This window comes from Gasterosteus aculeatus, chromosome 14 (genome assembly GCF_964276395.1).
Source record: "Gasterosteus aculeatus chromosome 14, fGasAcu3.hap1.1, whole genome shotgun sequence".
NCBI lineage: Eukaryota > Metazoa > Chordata > Actinopteri > Perciformes > Gasterosteidae > Gasterosteus > Gasterosteus aculeatus.
This window is the reverse complement of record NC_135702.1, coordinates 825,550-840,176: the sequence shown is the minus strand read 5'-3', so window position 1 is coordinate 840,176 and position 14,627 is coordinate 825,550. Positions and strand designations below refer to the sequence as shown.

At 50.3% G+C, this 14,627-nt stretch overlaps 2 protein-coding genes across 5 annotated transcripts; one reads left to right on the top strand and one right to left on the bottom strand.

The window, feature by feature from the left end:
- The first annotated feature begins 983 nt into the window (after nucleotides 1-983).
- On the top strand, nucleotides 984-8,115 carry ash2l (ash2 like, histone lysine methyltransferase complex subunit). Of its 4 annotated transcripts, XR_013452603.1 has the most exons (18): nucleotides 984-1,136; nucleotides 1,679-1,745; nucleotides 1,841-1,986; nucleotides 2,393-2,481; nucleotides 2,554-2,648; nucleotides 3,100-3,195; nucleotides 3,498-3,593; nucleotides 3,722-3,797; nucleotides 4,134-4,151; nucleotides 5,057-5,156; nucleotides 5,278-5,495; nucleotides 5,629-5,796; nucleotides 5,999-6,192; nucleotides 6,306-6,398; nucleotides 6,474-6,572; nucleotides 6,665-6,724; nucleotides 6,842-7,070; nucleotides 7,650-8,115. XR_013452603.1 is itself a non-coding variant. In XM_078088682.1 (17 exons), exons 1-17 carry the CDS (start codon nucleotides 1,045-1,047, stop codon nucleotides 6,947-6,949), a joined length of 1,815 nt encoding a protein of 604 aa, XP_077944808.1. In that variant the 5' UTR covers nucleotides 984-1,044; the 3' UTR covers nucleotides 6,950-7,201. The 4 variants fall into 4 exon arrangements, 2 of the variants coding, with proteins under 2 accessions (XP_077944808.1, XP_077944809.1); XR_013452604.1 differs by lacking the exon at nucleotides 4,134-4,151; XM_078088682.1 differs by lacking the exon at nucleotides 7,650-8,115 and having other exon boundaries at nucleotides 6,842-7,201.
- On the bottom strand, nucleotides 7,819-14,230 carry grk5 (G protein-coupled receptor kinase 5). Its single transcript, XM_078088684.1, has 16 exons — nucleotides 13,985-14,230; nucleotides 13,569-13,652; nucleotides 13,368-13,480; nucleotides 12,948-13,025; nucleotides 12,771-12,868; nucleotides 12,586-12,678; nucleotides 12,425-12,488; nucleotides 11,721-11,861; nucleotides 11,337-11,527; nucleotides 10,832-10,869; nucleotides 10,357-10,446; nucleotides 9,705-9,913; nucleotides 9,486-9,623; nucleotides 8,437-8,574; nucleotides 8,231-8,362; nucleotides 7,819-8,050 (listed from the first exon to the last, which is right to left on the bottom strand). The coding sequence occupies exons 1-16, from the start codon at nucleotides 14,034-14,036 to the stop codon at nucleotides 7,991-7,993; spliced, it is 1,719 nt and encodes a 572-aa protein (XP_077944810.1). The 5' UTR covers nucleotides 14,037-14,230; the 3' UTR covers nucleotides 7,819-7,990.
- Between the last annotated feature and the right edge of the window lie 397 nt (nucleotides 14,231-14,627).

Sequence of the window (14,627 nt, the reverse complement as noted above, 5' to 3'; positions counted from 1 at the left end):
GTTCATAACTTGGTGTCCCGGCTCTACAGATGTGTGTCCTCCATCAGGAGGAAAGAGGAGGAGGAGACGCCACCATCACCCCCTCTAACGACGCCCTAAAGGCCTTTATGGCAGCACCCGGGGGTGCCCTCAGCATTCCACGGCTCTTTGTGGGACGTCTTCTGGCACACTCTGACTTTTGTGCTTTTCGTCTCTTCCTGACCCCCCCAAAAAAAGAAGACTTTTAAACGATGTTTGACTTTCAGAGCGTGCCGGGTGGTCTCACAACACAAAGCCCCTCTTTATGTTGTACATCGCTCTTTACTTTGTCAACAGCTCATGGAAATGTGGAGGTCGAAGGAGACAATCAAACATCTGATGAGCAGGAGCGTTGATACGTATATTACTTAAACATTCATACACATCTAGTAACGCTGGAGCTGATTGGCTGTTGAGAATCGAGTGGGAATGCAAAATGTTAAGCACTTATCAAGAGGAAATTCATTACTTGAATTCATGACAAATATTCTATTCTGTTCCTACGTGAGAGGATTTTCTTCAAGTTTCTGATTCAGAGCTGAATAAATGTTTGTAAAAGCATCACGTCTGTCCTTAGACTGATAACATTACTATTCCATTATTATAAAGTCCTTATAAATATACATATATTAAGCCGATTTTTATTCTATCCAACAGCTTGATTTGTTTGCTGAATATTAAAATCTAAATCTTCACATGTTCTATGTCTCCAGATTGGATACAGTGTTATTGTATTCTATAATTTCCACCCAAATTTCCACCAACCTAAAGCATCCTGTTACATGAATCATTCCATATTTATTCTAACATCCTTTGAACTGAATGAATCTGAATGAATGTATTGGGAAGAAAGAAATGCAGCATATTATTTTGAAGTGTGTTAGTGGTTCTTAAGATCATTTCTAATTAACTGGACAGGATAATTAGAATATTTTAATAAACCCTTTATGGCGGCCACAGGGTGCAGTTCGCCCGTTGGCCGGCGGCGGCGCTGTGGGCGGAGCCGCTCCCGCAACCCGGAAGTTGATGCGCGGACGCTTTTTCCTTCGGTTTGAAAACATGGCGTCGGAAGCAGACGCGGCCAGTGCAGCCACAACGGAACCGGACACCGGGGACGGGTATGTGCCGGTCCTGGGACCCGTGTTTCATCGTCTTTCTGCTTCTGACGACACGCAGCATTAAGAGACTCATTCACATTGACAATGAAGTTAGCAAACCGGCTAGCTAACGTTAGCGCGCCGTAGAGAACCTCGACCCTTTGTGAGGCGCGAACATCCGCGTATTGTCCCCGCCTGCCGGGCGGCGTGTGGACCTGTCGGTCCTCGCAGGTCCCCGTGGATGCAGGTCGAGTCCAAAACACGGTGTTTGTCCGGCGTGCGGGATGGATAATACCTCATTGCAGAAATACTCTGCTACGCGTCCTGCAAGTACAAATGTCCACATGCAGAATGGCCCATTTCACAATAGTGTGTGTGTGTGTGTGTGTGTGTGTGTGTGTGTGTGTGTGTGTGTGTGTGTGTGGGATATATAGAATATTCGTCTTATTATATTCCTGTGTTCATCACTTAAACGTGCAGAGCTCCATAAACTGCTGAGAGTCTAAACCCATGAAGTTCCATCTCAGATGAGTTGATTCACTGATCTCTCCTTTGCTCGTCAGTGATGCTGCGTTCAGAGAACTTCCCGCCAGCGTGGACACGGAGTCACCCGGCGGCAAAGAGGGAATGGTAACGCGCGTTTATTTCCTCTTCATCACCACCTCCTCCTCCTCCTCCTCCTCCATGCTGACGCCCGTCCTGTAAATGCTGTTTTCCGTCCCAAGGAAGCCGCCGGCGAGGGGTCGGAGGCCGCCGACGCTCTGACGGGCTCCGGGGACGAGGAGAGCGGGCGGCAGCTGGGCGACGTGGAGCTGCAGTGTGCGCTGTGCATGAAGTGGTTCACCGCCGACACGTTCGCCATCGACACGGCGTACGTGGCACACGCGGCACTGTCGACATCCACACAAATCATCAGCATTTTAACACTTACCAGTTAATCATAACACTTTATGGTAAAAATAATCCCTTCGGTCCGTCGTCTTCTTTGCCAAATAAACCTACTGGGAGGACGAGAAAGGGGTTGATTCTGTTTTTTTTACCATTTTTATGAACTATTTTTATTGCCTATAAAGCCCATAATAATCCTCTTTGTATGTACAGATATGACAAACAAACGTGATCTGTATGTAGATGTAATTCTCCTTCAGCCAGATTTAGTTTGAATAATCCAAACCTCAGCAGGTGAAATGTATTGCTGATATGTAGCTGAGCACCATTTGACATCCCGCCTGTTTTTATTATGACATTGATTGAACAGCTGTTGTTCTCCCCCACAGGACCTGTCTGCCCTTCATGACCAACTACGTGTTCCACTGCAACGTGTGCCACCACAGCGGCAACACCTACTTCCTCCGGAAACAAGCCAGTAGGTGGAAGCGGCCTTCACGCGCCGTCCTCCGTCTCCCGCGCTGTGTTTGATGGTCTTTGTTCCGTGCAGACCTGAAGGAGATGTGCCTCACGGCGCTCGCCAACCTGACGTGGAGGTCCAGGACGCAGGACGAGCACCCGAAGACGATGTTCCCCAAAGACAAGGTGGGGCAGAGACGGAGAGCGCTCTGATTCAGGTCGGTGGGGTCTGAAGGAGAGTTTCCGTCTCAGGAAATATTCCGTCACGAGACGAGCGGCGGTCGTGTGCGTGAATAAAGGAAGTACAGCGTAATCCTCAGTATGAAGGAGAGATCCATGCAGCATGAGGACAGATTACTGACACCAGTGTTTTCCTCCTAACAAAGCCATAATATATTTAAACGTTGTTGTTGAACACGCTGATTCTCCTTTTAAATGGTCAATAGAATGGATGTTCTCTCCCTACTCGCATCACATTCATTGTATCTAATGATGCTTCTCTCGTGTTCCTGAGACGTTCTGTCCTTTAGAAGTTAATAAAGTGACTTTAAAATACATTATTTCAGTTTTTATTCTTGCTGCTTGAAACACCAGGAGAATGAACTTAAATTGAAATATTTCCCTCGTCTCCCTGCAGGACATCATCCCCTTCATTGATAAGTACTGGGAGTGCATGACGACCCGCCAGAGACCCGGGAAGCTCACGTGGCCCAACAACATCGTCAAGGCGATGGTGACCTTCCGTTTTCAGTAGAAGATGTTTGTTAGAATCCGTCACGTGAAACACGTTTAATCTCTTAAAATAATTTGGCTGCAAATGAAGCGACTCTGCGGGACAGAAATAATCTACAAAATGAGATCGCTGAAGTTTAGCATCAAAGTGCCCTTAAAGGCTCCAGTCAGTGTGATGGTGTTATATTGATGTGATTTAAAATGAGATAAAGTATCTAAATACGTAAAGTTAAAGTACTTGAATAATGTACTAGTTGACTTTCCCTCGCTCACTATATTCATCCTTTTATTACTTATTTCCAGAGCAAAGAGCGGGACGTGTTCCTGGTGAAGGAGCACCCGGACCCCGGCAGCAAAGACCCGGAGGAGGAGTACCCCAAGTTCGGCCTTTTGGACCAGGTACGACGAGGAGGAGGAGGAGCAGGAGGAGGAGGAGCAGGAGGAGGAGGAGGAGGAGAAGGAGCAGCAGGAGGAAGAGGAGCAGGAGGATGTTGGTTTATGATGTCGTGGCTTCTTCTCTCCTGTAGGACCTGGGGACCATCGGACCCTCGTACGACTCACAGAAGCAGACCAGCGCTGCGCCCGCGGCCGGAGGCCTGAACGGTGAGACGGACGTGCATCTCATGCAGCGCGGCATCATGGGAGTTTTCCTCTTTCAATGCAGCGCCCATAACTTAGCGGGTGAAATCCTTCATCCTGATTAAAATATAAAACACAGAGGTGTAAAAAGCGTGTTTGTAAATTGTGGTAAAACTGAATTTAAAAAAAGCTTCTGGCAGCCGCCCCCCCCCCCCCCCGACGCGTTACCCACGGCGCTGCCAGGCGAGCGAATGCAGCGCCCTGGTTGTTAAAGGGCAGCTTTCAGGACGTGGGCGTAACCTGCGGGTGTGCGTCTCTGCGTGTGTGGTGACCTTGGTCGTCTTGTGGTTGTTCTTCCAGGTGGATCCTCCTTCTCAGGTGAATATTCGGTGCTTTTTGGCCTCTGGGGCTGATCTGTTTTTGTGTCTTGCCCCTGCCCCCCCCCCCCCCGGATAGAAGTTGGCCCTGAGGTTTTCCAATAAGCATCTCGAGGGCAACTTCATCCCTCTCCCCCCCCCCCCCCCCCGCCTGTCTGCTCTCTGCTTGTGTTTGCCCCCCCACACTCCCCACAAGCTTTGCCCCCTGTGACCAGTGGACGGACCCCTCGTCTCTGCCTTGCTGCCGTTGGCTTCCTTTATCCGATGCTAACTAGCTAGCCTCGTCGTAGCTTAGCATTTCACGGCTACTGTACTTTAACAAGAGTAAATAAGTCTTTTTTTTCTGTGGAGGACTCAAATATTTCAAGAAGCAAGGAAATCAGTGTTATTATTATTATTATTAGTCATCAGTCATCTGCATTCTGAGGATAATAAAATATACTAATTTCAGTTTATTACTACCAGAAATTTGAATGTAATCTCTTAATATAATCCTCCTCTCAGCAGCGTAATCATCATCATTTAATTCATAACGTCCAAACCACATAAATCCTGTGATAATTGAATTAACGTAACATTCACTTAAGAGCAGAAGAAGAAATCTCATTTAAGCAAATAAACTTAAACAGGATTGTTTTTCAATCACTCACCTTTCAGATCAATGTCTGAAGAGCTAAATGTTTAATTTGAATGTGTTAATATCTCAAGCTGTGGATTCAACGTGGTTCTTTGGTTATTCTGCATATTGTGGAATAACTGCACTTGTTTAAGAATCTTATGTTTCTGAGGCCGAACAAACAGCCACGTTCACTAATTCCTGCTTCTGCCTTTTTATTGTGTGTGTGTGTGTGTGTGTGTGTGTGTGTCTTTGTTTGTGAGGCTAACGTGACTCGTGTGTTCTTTAAGGCGCGTTGGCTCCTGGCCCCGGTAAAGGACGAGGGGCCAAACGTAAACAGCAGCAGCAACAGGAGGGTTCTGCAGCCGGAGCCACCAAGAGAACCCGAAGGTAGGAGAACCTCACACGCACACACACAGTATGAGTGAGGAGGGTGATTCCAGAGTTTCGGTTCTTTAGAACACCGTTTTAATATAAACTAACATGACCCCCCCCCCCTCCTCCCTCTCAGCGACCCCCTGTTCTCGGCCCAGCGCCTCCCCCCTCACGGCTACCCACTAGAGCACCCCTTTAACAAAGACGGGTACCGCTACATCCTGGCGGAACCGGATCCGCACGCCCCGGACCCCGATAAGCTGGAGCTGGACTGCTGGGCCGGCAAGCCGATCCCCGGCGACCTGTACAGGGCGTGTCTGTACGAGCGCGTGCTGCTGGCGCTGCACGACCGGGGTACGGCAACAAGACGGGGACACAGATGGATGTGACGTCCACTGCTCCGTGGTGGAATCTGTCCACATGAGGCCTTTTCTCAGCGTCATGAATCTCATTCATCTATAAGGAGTTTCTTTTGCTCGCGTTGCAGCGCCGCAGCTGAAGATCTCCGACGACCGCCTGACGGTGACCGGCGAGAAGGGTTACTCCATGGTGCGCGCCTCCCACGGCATCCGCAAGGGCTCCTGGTACTTTGAGGTCACCGTGGAGGAGATGCCGCCGGACACGGCAGCCAGGCTCGGGTGGTCTCAGCCGCTCGGTGGGTGCTGCCCCTCCCGGAACCAAAGCCGCATTCTCTCTGCTCACCAGCAGGGCGCCTCCTTCACCAAATGAGCGTCCCGCTTAGTGCTCTGTGGGAGCAGAGGAGCCGCCCCCTGCTGGTCACTGCACAGAATGCCGCTGTGACTCATCGCTCTACGTGAGGGTGCCGATGTGTTGATAAGAACGACCCTTCGTTGCAGGAAACCTCCAGGCGCCTCTCGGCTACGACAAGTTCAGCTACTCGTGGCGCAGCAAGAAGGGGACGCGGTTCCACCAGTCGATCGGGAAGAGCTACTCCTCCGGCTACGGCCAGGGAGACACGCTGGGCTTCTTCATCCAGCTGCCGGACGCCACGGAGACGGCCAAGGCGCTGCCGGACACCTACAAGGACAAGGTGAGGACTTCCCGTCTCGTCCCAGAGGTGGAGGACTTGTAGACAGAAGAGGACATCAAGTGTTTTATAAACAGTAGACTTGTCGTCATCGTTGAAACTCGCTTCTCTTTTAGGCGCTCATCAAGTTCAAGAGCTACCTGTACTTCGAGGAGAAGGACTACGTGGACAAAGCGGAGAAGAGCCTGAAGTCCATGAGCTCCAGCAGGGTCAGGAAGAAGATGCAGTCATAACCCCCCCGCTGTGTCTGCTGCTCCTAACTTCCTGTTGTGTTGTTTCTTCAGATAATATTCTTTAAAAATGGCGTGAGTCAGGGCGTCGCCTATGACAACCTGTACGAGGGGATGTACTTCCCCGCCATCTCCCTCTACAAGAGCTGCACGGTGAGTGCGACGCGTCGGGATCTGTTCTGCTTCTTCGCCTGAGTCTTTGACCCCCCCCCTTTCCCCTTTGACCCCCCCCCTTCTCTCTGCAGGTTTCGGTCAACTTTGGGCCTCATTTCAGACACGCGCCGAAAGACCTCAAGTACCAGCCGGTGAGAGGAATCATATCATATTAAATACAAACATACCCCCCCCCCCCCCCCCCCCCCCCGGTGAGCCGCCAGGCGATTAACCCTCCCGTCTCCCGTTGCTGCTGCTGTCGTCTTCAGATGAGCGACATGGGCTCGGGCGCCGTGATCGAGCACACGCTGGCTGACATGCTGTTCCACGTGGAGACGGACGTGGACGGACGACGCAGCCCCCCGTGGGAGGGATGAGCCCCCCGTCTCCCCCCCCTCCGTCCCCTGTCCCCCCACCATCAAATGACACACATGTAAAATCAGTCCACGTCGGCTCAGAGAACTCGTGTCTCACAGACGGGAAGTTAAAGGTTAAAAGGTGATGAAACTAAAGGCGTAGTGTCTGTAGAGACGAACCCCCCCCCCCCACCGATTTGTCTCCCCGTCTCTTTTTGCTCGTTTTATTTTACAGTTTTTTACTTCTGGATAAATAAATAGTAAATGGACAAAGTTGAGCTCTTTCATGAATTGTGGATTTTAAAGTTAAAGCCTTGATAATTATGTTAAACAAATGTTATCAATGTGTATTGAAGTCAAAGGAGACTAAACCAAAATATTACAATACAGTACCAGTACCACAAGTCTTAAACTTGTGACTGGTACTTAAAGCAAATTAAATGTTCAGAAGTTGAGAAGTAAGAGAAAGTATTAATATTAATACATGTTTATTACTTTTAAGAATTGAGGATAAATCTGTTACCAAAATTGTTCCAGAATAGTAACTAAATTGAGAAATGGTTCCCGTTCGGTACAAAGAATTAACACCTTATTACAATCTGCAAATGACTCTTGATTTATTCCCTCAGTAAACGTTGTAAACATGAGTTTATGTCTCAGTCTCTAGTTTCAAGTCTTCAACACAGCATGATGTTCATTTAGTGACTTATGGTCCATTTAGAGTCACACAGACCATGAAGAGGAGACGAGACACGCTGGCTGCAGCAAACCTCAAACCCGCCACAGGCCGATGAGGGACGTTACCGTGACAACCTGCATCCGTACGTTCACAACGGGACCCCAAAGGATCAGATGACGCACGTGGATGAAAACTCATGAAACAACACACATTTAAAATAAAAAACTCTTTATTGAGCCACTTGGGTTCAAACAGTGCATCAAGGGGGCTGATATTCTGTGCTACTTGTATCAAAAAGGAAGTACTTAGTCTTCATTTTATACAAATTCAAAAACCAATCATTGATGTAGAAAATAGAAAAACACAAAGAAACGTGTCTCCCATCAGAGTGTGTACTTGGTGGTTCCGTTGGTCACCAACGCCTGTTTGCTTTCCTCATGATGCTGTGAGAGAAGAAGTATTCAGCCACTGACGTTCATTAAATACTACATCTCAGAGGTACATCATCAGAATACATTAAACTCGTCTACTTTTACTTTAAAGGCATTTAGCTGCCACGTAGATTAAGTAGAGTGTATTCTCAGTGTGGTTGTGGTACTTGTACTACAGTTGTATACTTTCACCTGTTTGCCAAAGAGTCGGTCCAGCAGGCTGCGTTTGGGGATCTCTGGGTTCAGGGACCAGTCGAGGTCCGGAGATCGAGATCCATTTGGACCGAACTGATTGAGCTCCCTGAAGCATCCCGTCTCGATGATCTGGGGGGGGGGGGGGCACAGTGAGCTTTGTGGGCTCTGCACAGACGCCATGGCGCCGCTCGGACACGCCGTACCTCGCTCTGCCACGGTATCGGGTTGCTTCCTGTGCTGAACTTGGCATAGAAGTCGTGGTCCTTCTGGTCCAGAATGACTCCCTTCACCGAGGAGAACTCCTCGATGTCCTGGACGTCGCTGCAGTACACTAGTCTGGGCTGCAGGGGGAAGTACACCCAGCGGGCAGTAAGTACACACAGGAAGTACACCCAGCGGGCAGTAAGTACACACAGGAAGTACACCCAGCGGGCAGTAAGTACACACAGGAAGTACACCCAGCGGGCAGTAAGTACACACAGGAAGTACACCCAGCGGGCAGTAAGTACACACAGGAAGTACACCCAGCGGGCAGTAAGTACACACAGGAAGTACACCCAGCAAGTAAGTACACACAGGAAGTATACCCAACGGCCATTAAGTACATACAGGAAGTACACCCAGCAAGCAGTAAGTACACACAGGAAGTACACCCAGCGGGCAGTAAGTACACACAGGAAGTACACCCAGCGGGCAGTAAGTACACACAGGAAGTACACCCAGCGGGCAGTAAGTACACACAGGAAGTACACCCAGCGGGCAGTAAGTACACACAGGAAGTACACCCAGCGGGCAGTAAGTACACACAGGAAGTACACCCAGCGGGCAGTAAGTACACACAGGAAGTACACCCAGCGGGCAGTAAGTACACACAGGAAGTACACCCAGCGGGCAGTAAGTACACACAGGAAGTACACCCAGCAAGTAAGTACACACAGGAAGTATACCCAACGGCCATTAAGTACATACAGGAAGTACACCCAGCAAGCAGTAAGTACACACAGGAAGTACACCCAGCGGGCAGTAAGTACACACAGGAAGTATACCCAACGGCCATTAAGTACATACAGGAAGTACACCCAGCAAGCAGTAAGTACACACAGGAAGTACACCCAGCGGGCAGTAAGTACACACAGCAAGCTTTAGGTACACAAAACAAGTAGGTAGTACACACAGGAAGCAGGAAGTACACACAGCTAACAGGAAGTACACTTCCCGCGTACTCGGGCTCCCTCCTCGCGGGTCCACTCACGTCGGGCTTGAAGGGCGGCTCCACCTGTCCGGCCTGCAGCATCCGGAAGTTGACCCCTCTGAAGAAGGGATGCGACGTCACGTCTCCTCCCCCGGAGGTCCGGCAGCCCAGCCTCCGCAGAGGGTCCTTGATGAGCAGCTTCACCACAGAAGAATAAGGAGATGCGTCAGAACCCCTGAAGAAGGAGCCGGTCCGCGGCTCTGACCCCCCCGGACTCACCGAGGAGCAGAGGTCCTTCACCTCTGCGCTGAACTTGTCTCCGTACTCCGGCTCCTGCTTCAGGATCCTTCGCTCCATCTCGGGGGGGTTGAGGTGCTCCCCCTGCTTGTGGAGGGGGGGCCGCCCCGCCGTCATCTCGTAGAGGAGGCAGCCGAGCCCCCACCAGTCCACGCTCACCCCGTAGGGCCGCCGGCTGATCACCTCGGGGGCTGAGAGGAGATCAATCACAAATAAGACCATTTGGAGTTTAATAATAACCGATTATTTCCCCAAATAACGCAGCTAACTCCTCTTAAGCGTGTGGAGGATTACACGGGTCCCTGATCCCTTTTCTATATTATTTTCCTTCCTACGTTGACGTTTGAAGAATAGCAGTAAAAGCAGGATATTCCTTTTAATATCCCCTGAAGAAGCGTGAAGTTATGAAGGTTCCTTTTGAGTTTGTTGTTGTAGTACTCGTGTCGCCCACTGGAGGCCGACGTGAGTCTCAACTCTCAACGCGAGGCCGCGTTAAGGTTCCAGAAACTAGTTTTACAAAACAATAAATCAAATGAACTGGTAAAATATATTTCTTCACCTGTTTTTAAGCTAAGAAATAAAAAAAACAAAGACATAAAAAATAGTTTTTGTCTCACTACACACAGATTCTTACCCATGTATCCTAGCGTGCCCACCATGCCGCGCACCGCGCTGCCCCTGGAGACCCTCACCGAGAGGCCCAGGTCAGAGATGCGGATGTGTCCTTCAGGGGAAAACCAAACTGCAGTAATTATGACGTACTTTCCTTTGGAACACACACACACACACACACACAGCGACCATGTGACAGCCCTGATCTGTCATTCATAATTATTACAGCAAACAAAAGGCGCTTCTACATCTCCAGGAATGAAGCAACAGGTGCAGAGAATTCTTTCTTAAAATAGACACCACACCTGGTCCCCGCAGGCCTTTTTTTATTTCATTTTACTTCCTCCACCCGCCTCCGTCACCGCGGCCGTCTGGCTCGACCCGAAGCGGTTGTTGTTAGATCAGCTGGACCGATTATCAGAGCTAAAGATAGCGGAGCCCCAGGCCGGCTCGGTGGAATGTTCTAAATGTAAAGACACGTATATATATATACGTACCGAGGTCATCCAGCAGAATGTTCTCCGGCTTCAGGTCCCTGGAGGTCAAAGGGCACAACAGGCTCATTTATAAAAATCATTAAATACATTTAATTAAGTGCAGTACAAGTGTGAGGTACTTTAGTCCTTCTACTTCTGAGGATATACAGATTTACTGGACGCTTCTAGGTTCTGTGTAGTATCAATACTTTGTTACCCAGCAGCACTTACATAGCATAACTTGTCCAAGCAGTCTTTGTCCTAAAAGCATAACTTGTCCTAGCGGGATCTTTGTCCTAGCAGCAGTACTTGTCCTAGCAGTCTTTGTCCTAAAAGCATAACTTGTCCTAGCGGGATCTTTGTTCTAGCAGCAGTACTTGTCCTAGCAGTCTTTGTCCCAGCAGCAGTACTTGTCCTAGCAGTCTTTGTCCTAAAAGCATAACTTGTCCTAGCAGTCTTTGTCCTAGCAGTCTTTGTCCTAGCAGCAGTCTTTGTCCCAGCAGTCCTGTGTGTGGCCCATCCTGACCGGTATAAGATGGCGTTCTGGTGGAGGTGGATCAGACCGCAGCAGACCTCGGCGGCGTAGAAGCGGGCGCGGTCCTCCTCCAGACCCGGGGCGCCGATGCTGTGGATGTGGTACTTGAGGTCGCCGCCGCTCATCATGGTCAGAACCATGCAGAGCGCGTGCTTGGTCTCGTAGGAGTACGCCAGGTTCACCTGGAGGGAGAAGCAGGAGGTGCACGTGGAGGTGTGAAGACCCAAAAGCCACAAGATACGAGTTCACTTCCTGTCTAACATCCTTGTTACTGAAGATGTACTAAAACACAAACACTATCAAATACTCCAGTACTACTCACTGTACTTATTAAACGGAAGTGTGTTCTTCAGGGAAATGATGAAGAAATCTCACCACAAATCTGCTGTTCAGCCTTTCCAGGATCTGTTTCTCGTTGAGGGCCATGGTCTCGCCCTTCCTCTTCTTCACGTGAGTCTTATTCAGCTTTTTGCAGGCGTACATCATTCCTGTGGCCCTCACCTGACACGCCCACACCTGGGGGACAAAGAGGGGACACGTTTAGGACCAATAATTACGATGGGGACAGAAGTCAAAGCTTCACGTGTTAAAGCTGCATCCTGTGTAGTGACCAGCAGGGGGCGACTCCTCTGCTCCCATAGACGTCTATGAGGAAATGACTCTACTTCTCTGTAGTGACCAGCAGGGGGCGACTCCTCTGCTCCCATAGACGTCTATGAGGAAATGACTCTACTTCTCTGTAGTGACCAGCAGGGGGCGACTCCTCTGCTCCCATAGACGTCTATGAGGAAATGACTCTACTTCTCTGTAGTGACCAGCAGGGGGCGACTCCTCTGCTCCCATAGACGTCTATGAGGAAATGACTCTACTTCTCTGTAGTGACCAGCAGGGGGCGACTCCTCTGCTCCCATAGACGTCTATGAGGAAATGACTCTACTTCTCTCTTGATTTATTCTCTCAGTAAACATTGTAAACATGAGTTTATGGTCTCAGTCTCTAGTCTTCTGGTCTCAGGGCGGGACTAACCGCTGATTGACAGGTCCATATCACAGTGTTGGACTTAGATGTGAGCAGCTCACCTCTCCAAAGCCTCCTTTCCCCAGAAGTCTGTACTGCCTGAAGGTCTGCTTGGTGATCGGCTGCCTGCAGGACAAACACCGCTTCATGTCGTTTTTTTACGTGGCACAGATTCTCACACACACACACACACACACACACACGTGTACACACACACACTGACCTCTCCAGCATCTTCCACTGTAGGAAGCGGTCGAAGAACATGCTGTCCTGGTACTGGAGGAACGGCTCTCCACTGAGGTATTGGTGGAGGTTCCTGAGACACAACAGACAGGTTGGTGTACGTGCACACACACACACACACACACACACACATTTACACAGAAAAGAGTGCACGTGAGAACTCACTCCGTGCACTCGTGGAAGACGTCCATGCAGGGGTCGAGCTCCAGACTCCGGAGGCAGCTCTGCTCGTGATGCTGCACGATGGACACGCACTGATTGGACTGAGGGGACACGGGCCGAGACATCAGCACGGGAAGTGTGTGTGTTTGCGTGTGCGTGTTCTCTGCGTCGCGGTCATACCTGACTCCAGAGGAATCTCTGAATGATGCGGAAGCCGAAATCTCTCCTCTCCTCATCCGACTTGGTCTGGAAGGCGTCCTGGAGGAGACGAAGGGGAAGCGGTGCACAGGTCAGACATTCAGCAGACGCATCAATGAAAGTTTCATTTGTGTTTATTCACGCTGGAAAAGAACGATGTGCGTTTTAGCATCACGGGCATTTATTTAAAAGTGGTTTCCGCCTTCGTTCTTCTTCCTCCAAACAAACGTTGGTCAACGGCCAACTTCTTGAGTACATGTTGTGAAATCAGAGACAGAAATAGAATTCTAGACCGTTTGGTTTTGTAATTGACATCTTTAGTTATTCCATTGATGTTTTAGTTTTAAAAGCCTGATGCCCCCTCACATGGCACATATATGTACATGGTGCGCGTGTCGGTACCACAGCGTCCTGCAGGGAGATGTAGTTCTGCAGGTCCGGGCGGCTCCGGCAGAACAGCTGGAACAGCTTCTTCCCGATGGGCTGCTCCACACACAGGTGGAGGTATTCCCGAGCTGATGGAGGACAGAGGACATGTGAACCCGTGCGCCCGCCACACAGCACGTATGGATGTCTGTCACACACGCACGCACACGCACGCACCTATCCCCAGGTCCGCGCAGCGAGTCACGTGAGAGAAGCGCAGCATGTCTCTCCATTTGAGGCTGCGGCCTTTGCCCCCCCCGCCTGCAGGAACAGGACGCACAGGGTGACTCGTTCACCGCGTTCACAGACAATAGTGCGCGGAGCTATTTATAGGCGCAGGAACAGGTACTGTGACCGCATAGCTGCGCGCACCTGCACAACGCAACTACACAAAGTGTGTGTGTGTGTGTCCACGCAGCAGACAACGTAAAACGTCCCTGTGTTTCATTTATGCATGAGGATATTAAACGTTAAATGAAGCTGATCCGAGGTCAGTTTCTCATCCGTCATCCTGCCTCACGAACCCTGGACAAACATCTGGAGGTTCCTCTAGAACCCGGAGCCATTTGAATGAGTGGAAGTGGACCTCTTACCCTCTCTGGCTTTAACGAGCGAGTTGTTGGCCATGATGCTTTCGATCTCCATGTCGGAACGCGGGTCTTCGGTCCCGGTCTGCTGGTCCCAGATCCGCGGGCCGACCCGGGTTCATGTGGGAGCAACGAGGGGAATAAAGTCGAGTGATCCGGGTCCCGAGGAGGACGAGCTGGGCGGCTTGTTGTCTACCTGCGCTCCCTGTCCAATGAACGGGGGTGCGGGGCTCCGCCCTCCGCGCGGGGACACGCCCCCTGGCAGAGGCGGGACCAGGACGGATCCACATCCAGGGACGAGGACAGATCCACATGCAGGGACCAGGACGGATCCACATCCAGGGACCAGGACAGATCCACATCCAGGGACGAGGACAGATCCACATCCAGGGACCAGGACGGATCCACATCCAGGGACCAGGACGGATCCTAATGCAGGGACAAGGCAGGACGGGATCTGGTCCACATGAGGACGAGGCCTGGTCCACGTATATGGAAGCGGTCTCAGGGTCTGGACCACATCGGGGGACTGGTTCCCTGAGACTCACCAGAGCTTCAGGTCCATTTATTTGAGGAGATTAAAGTTACTCTGAGAAAGTTTAAAGTGCAATAAAATAACTCATTATGCAGAATAATTAATATAATATTA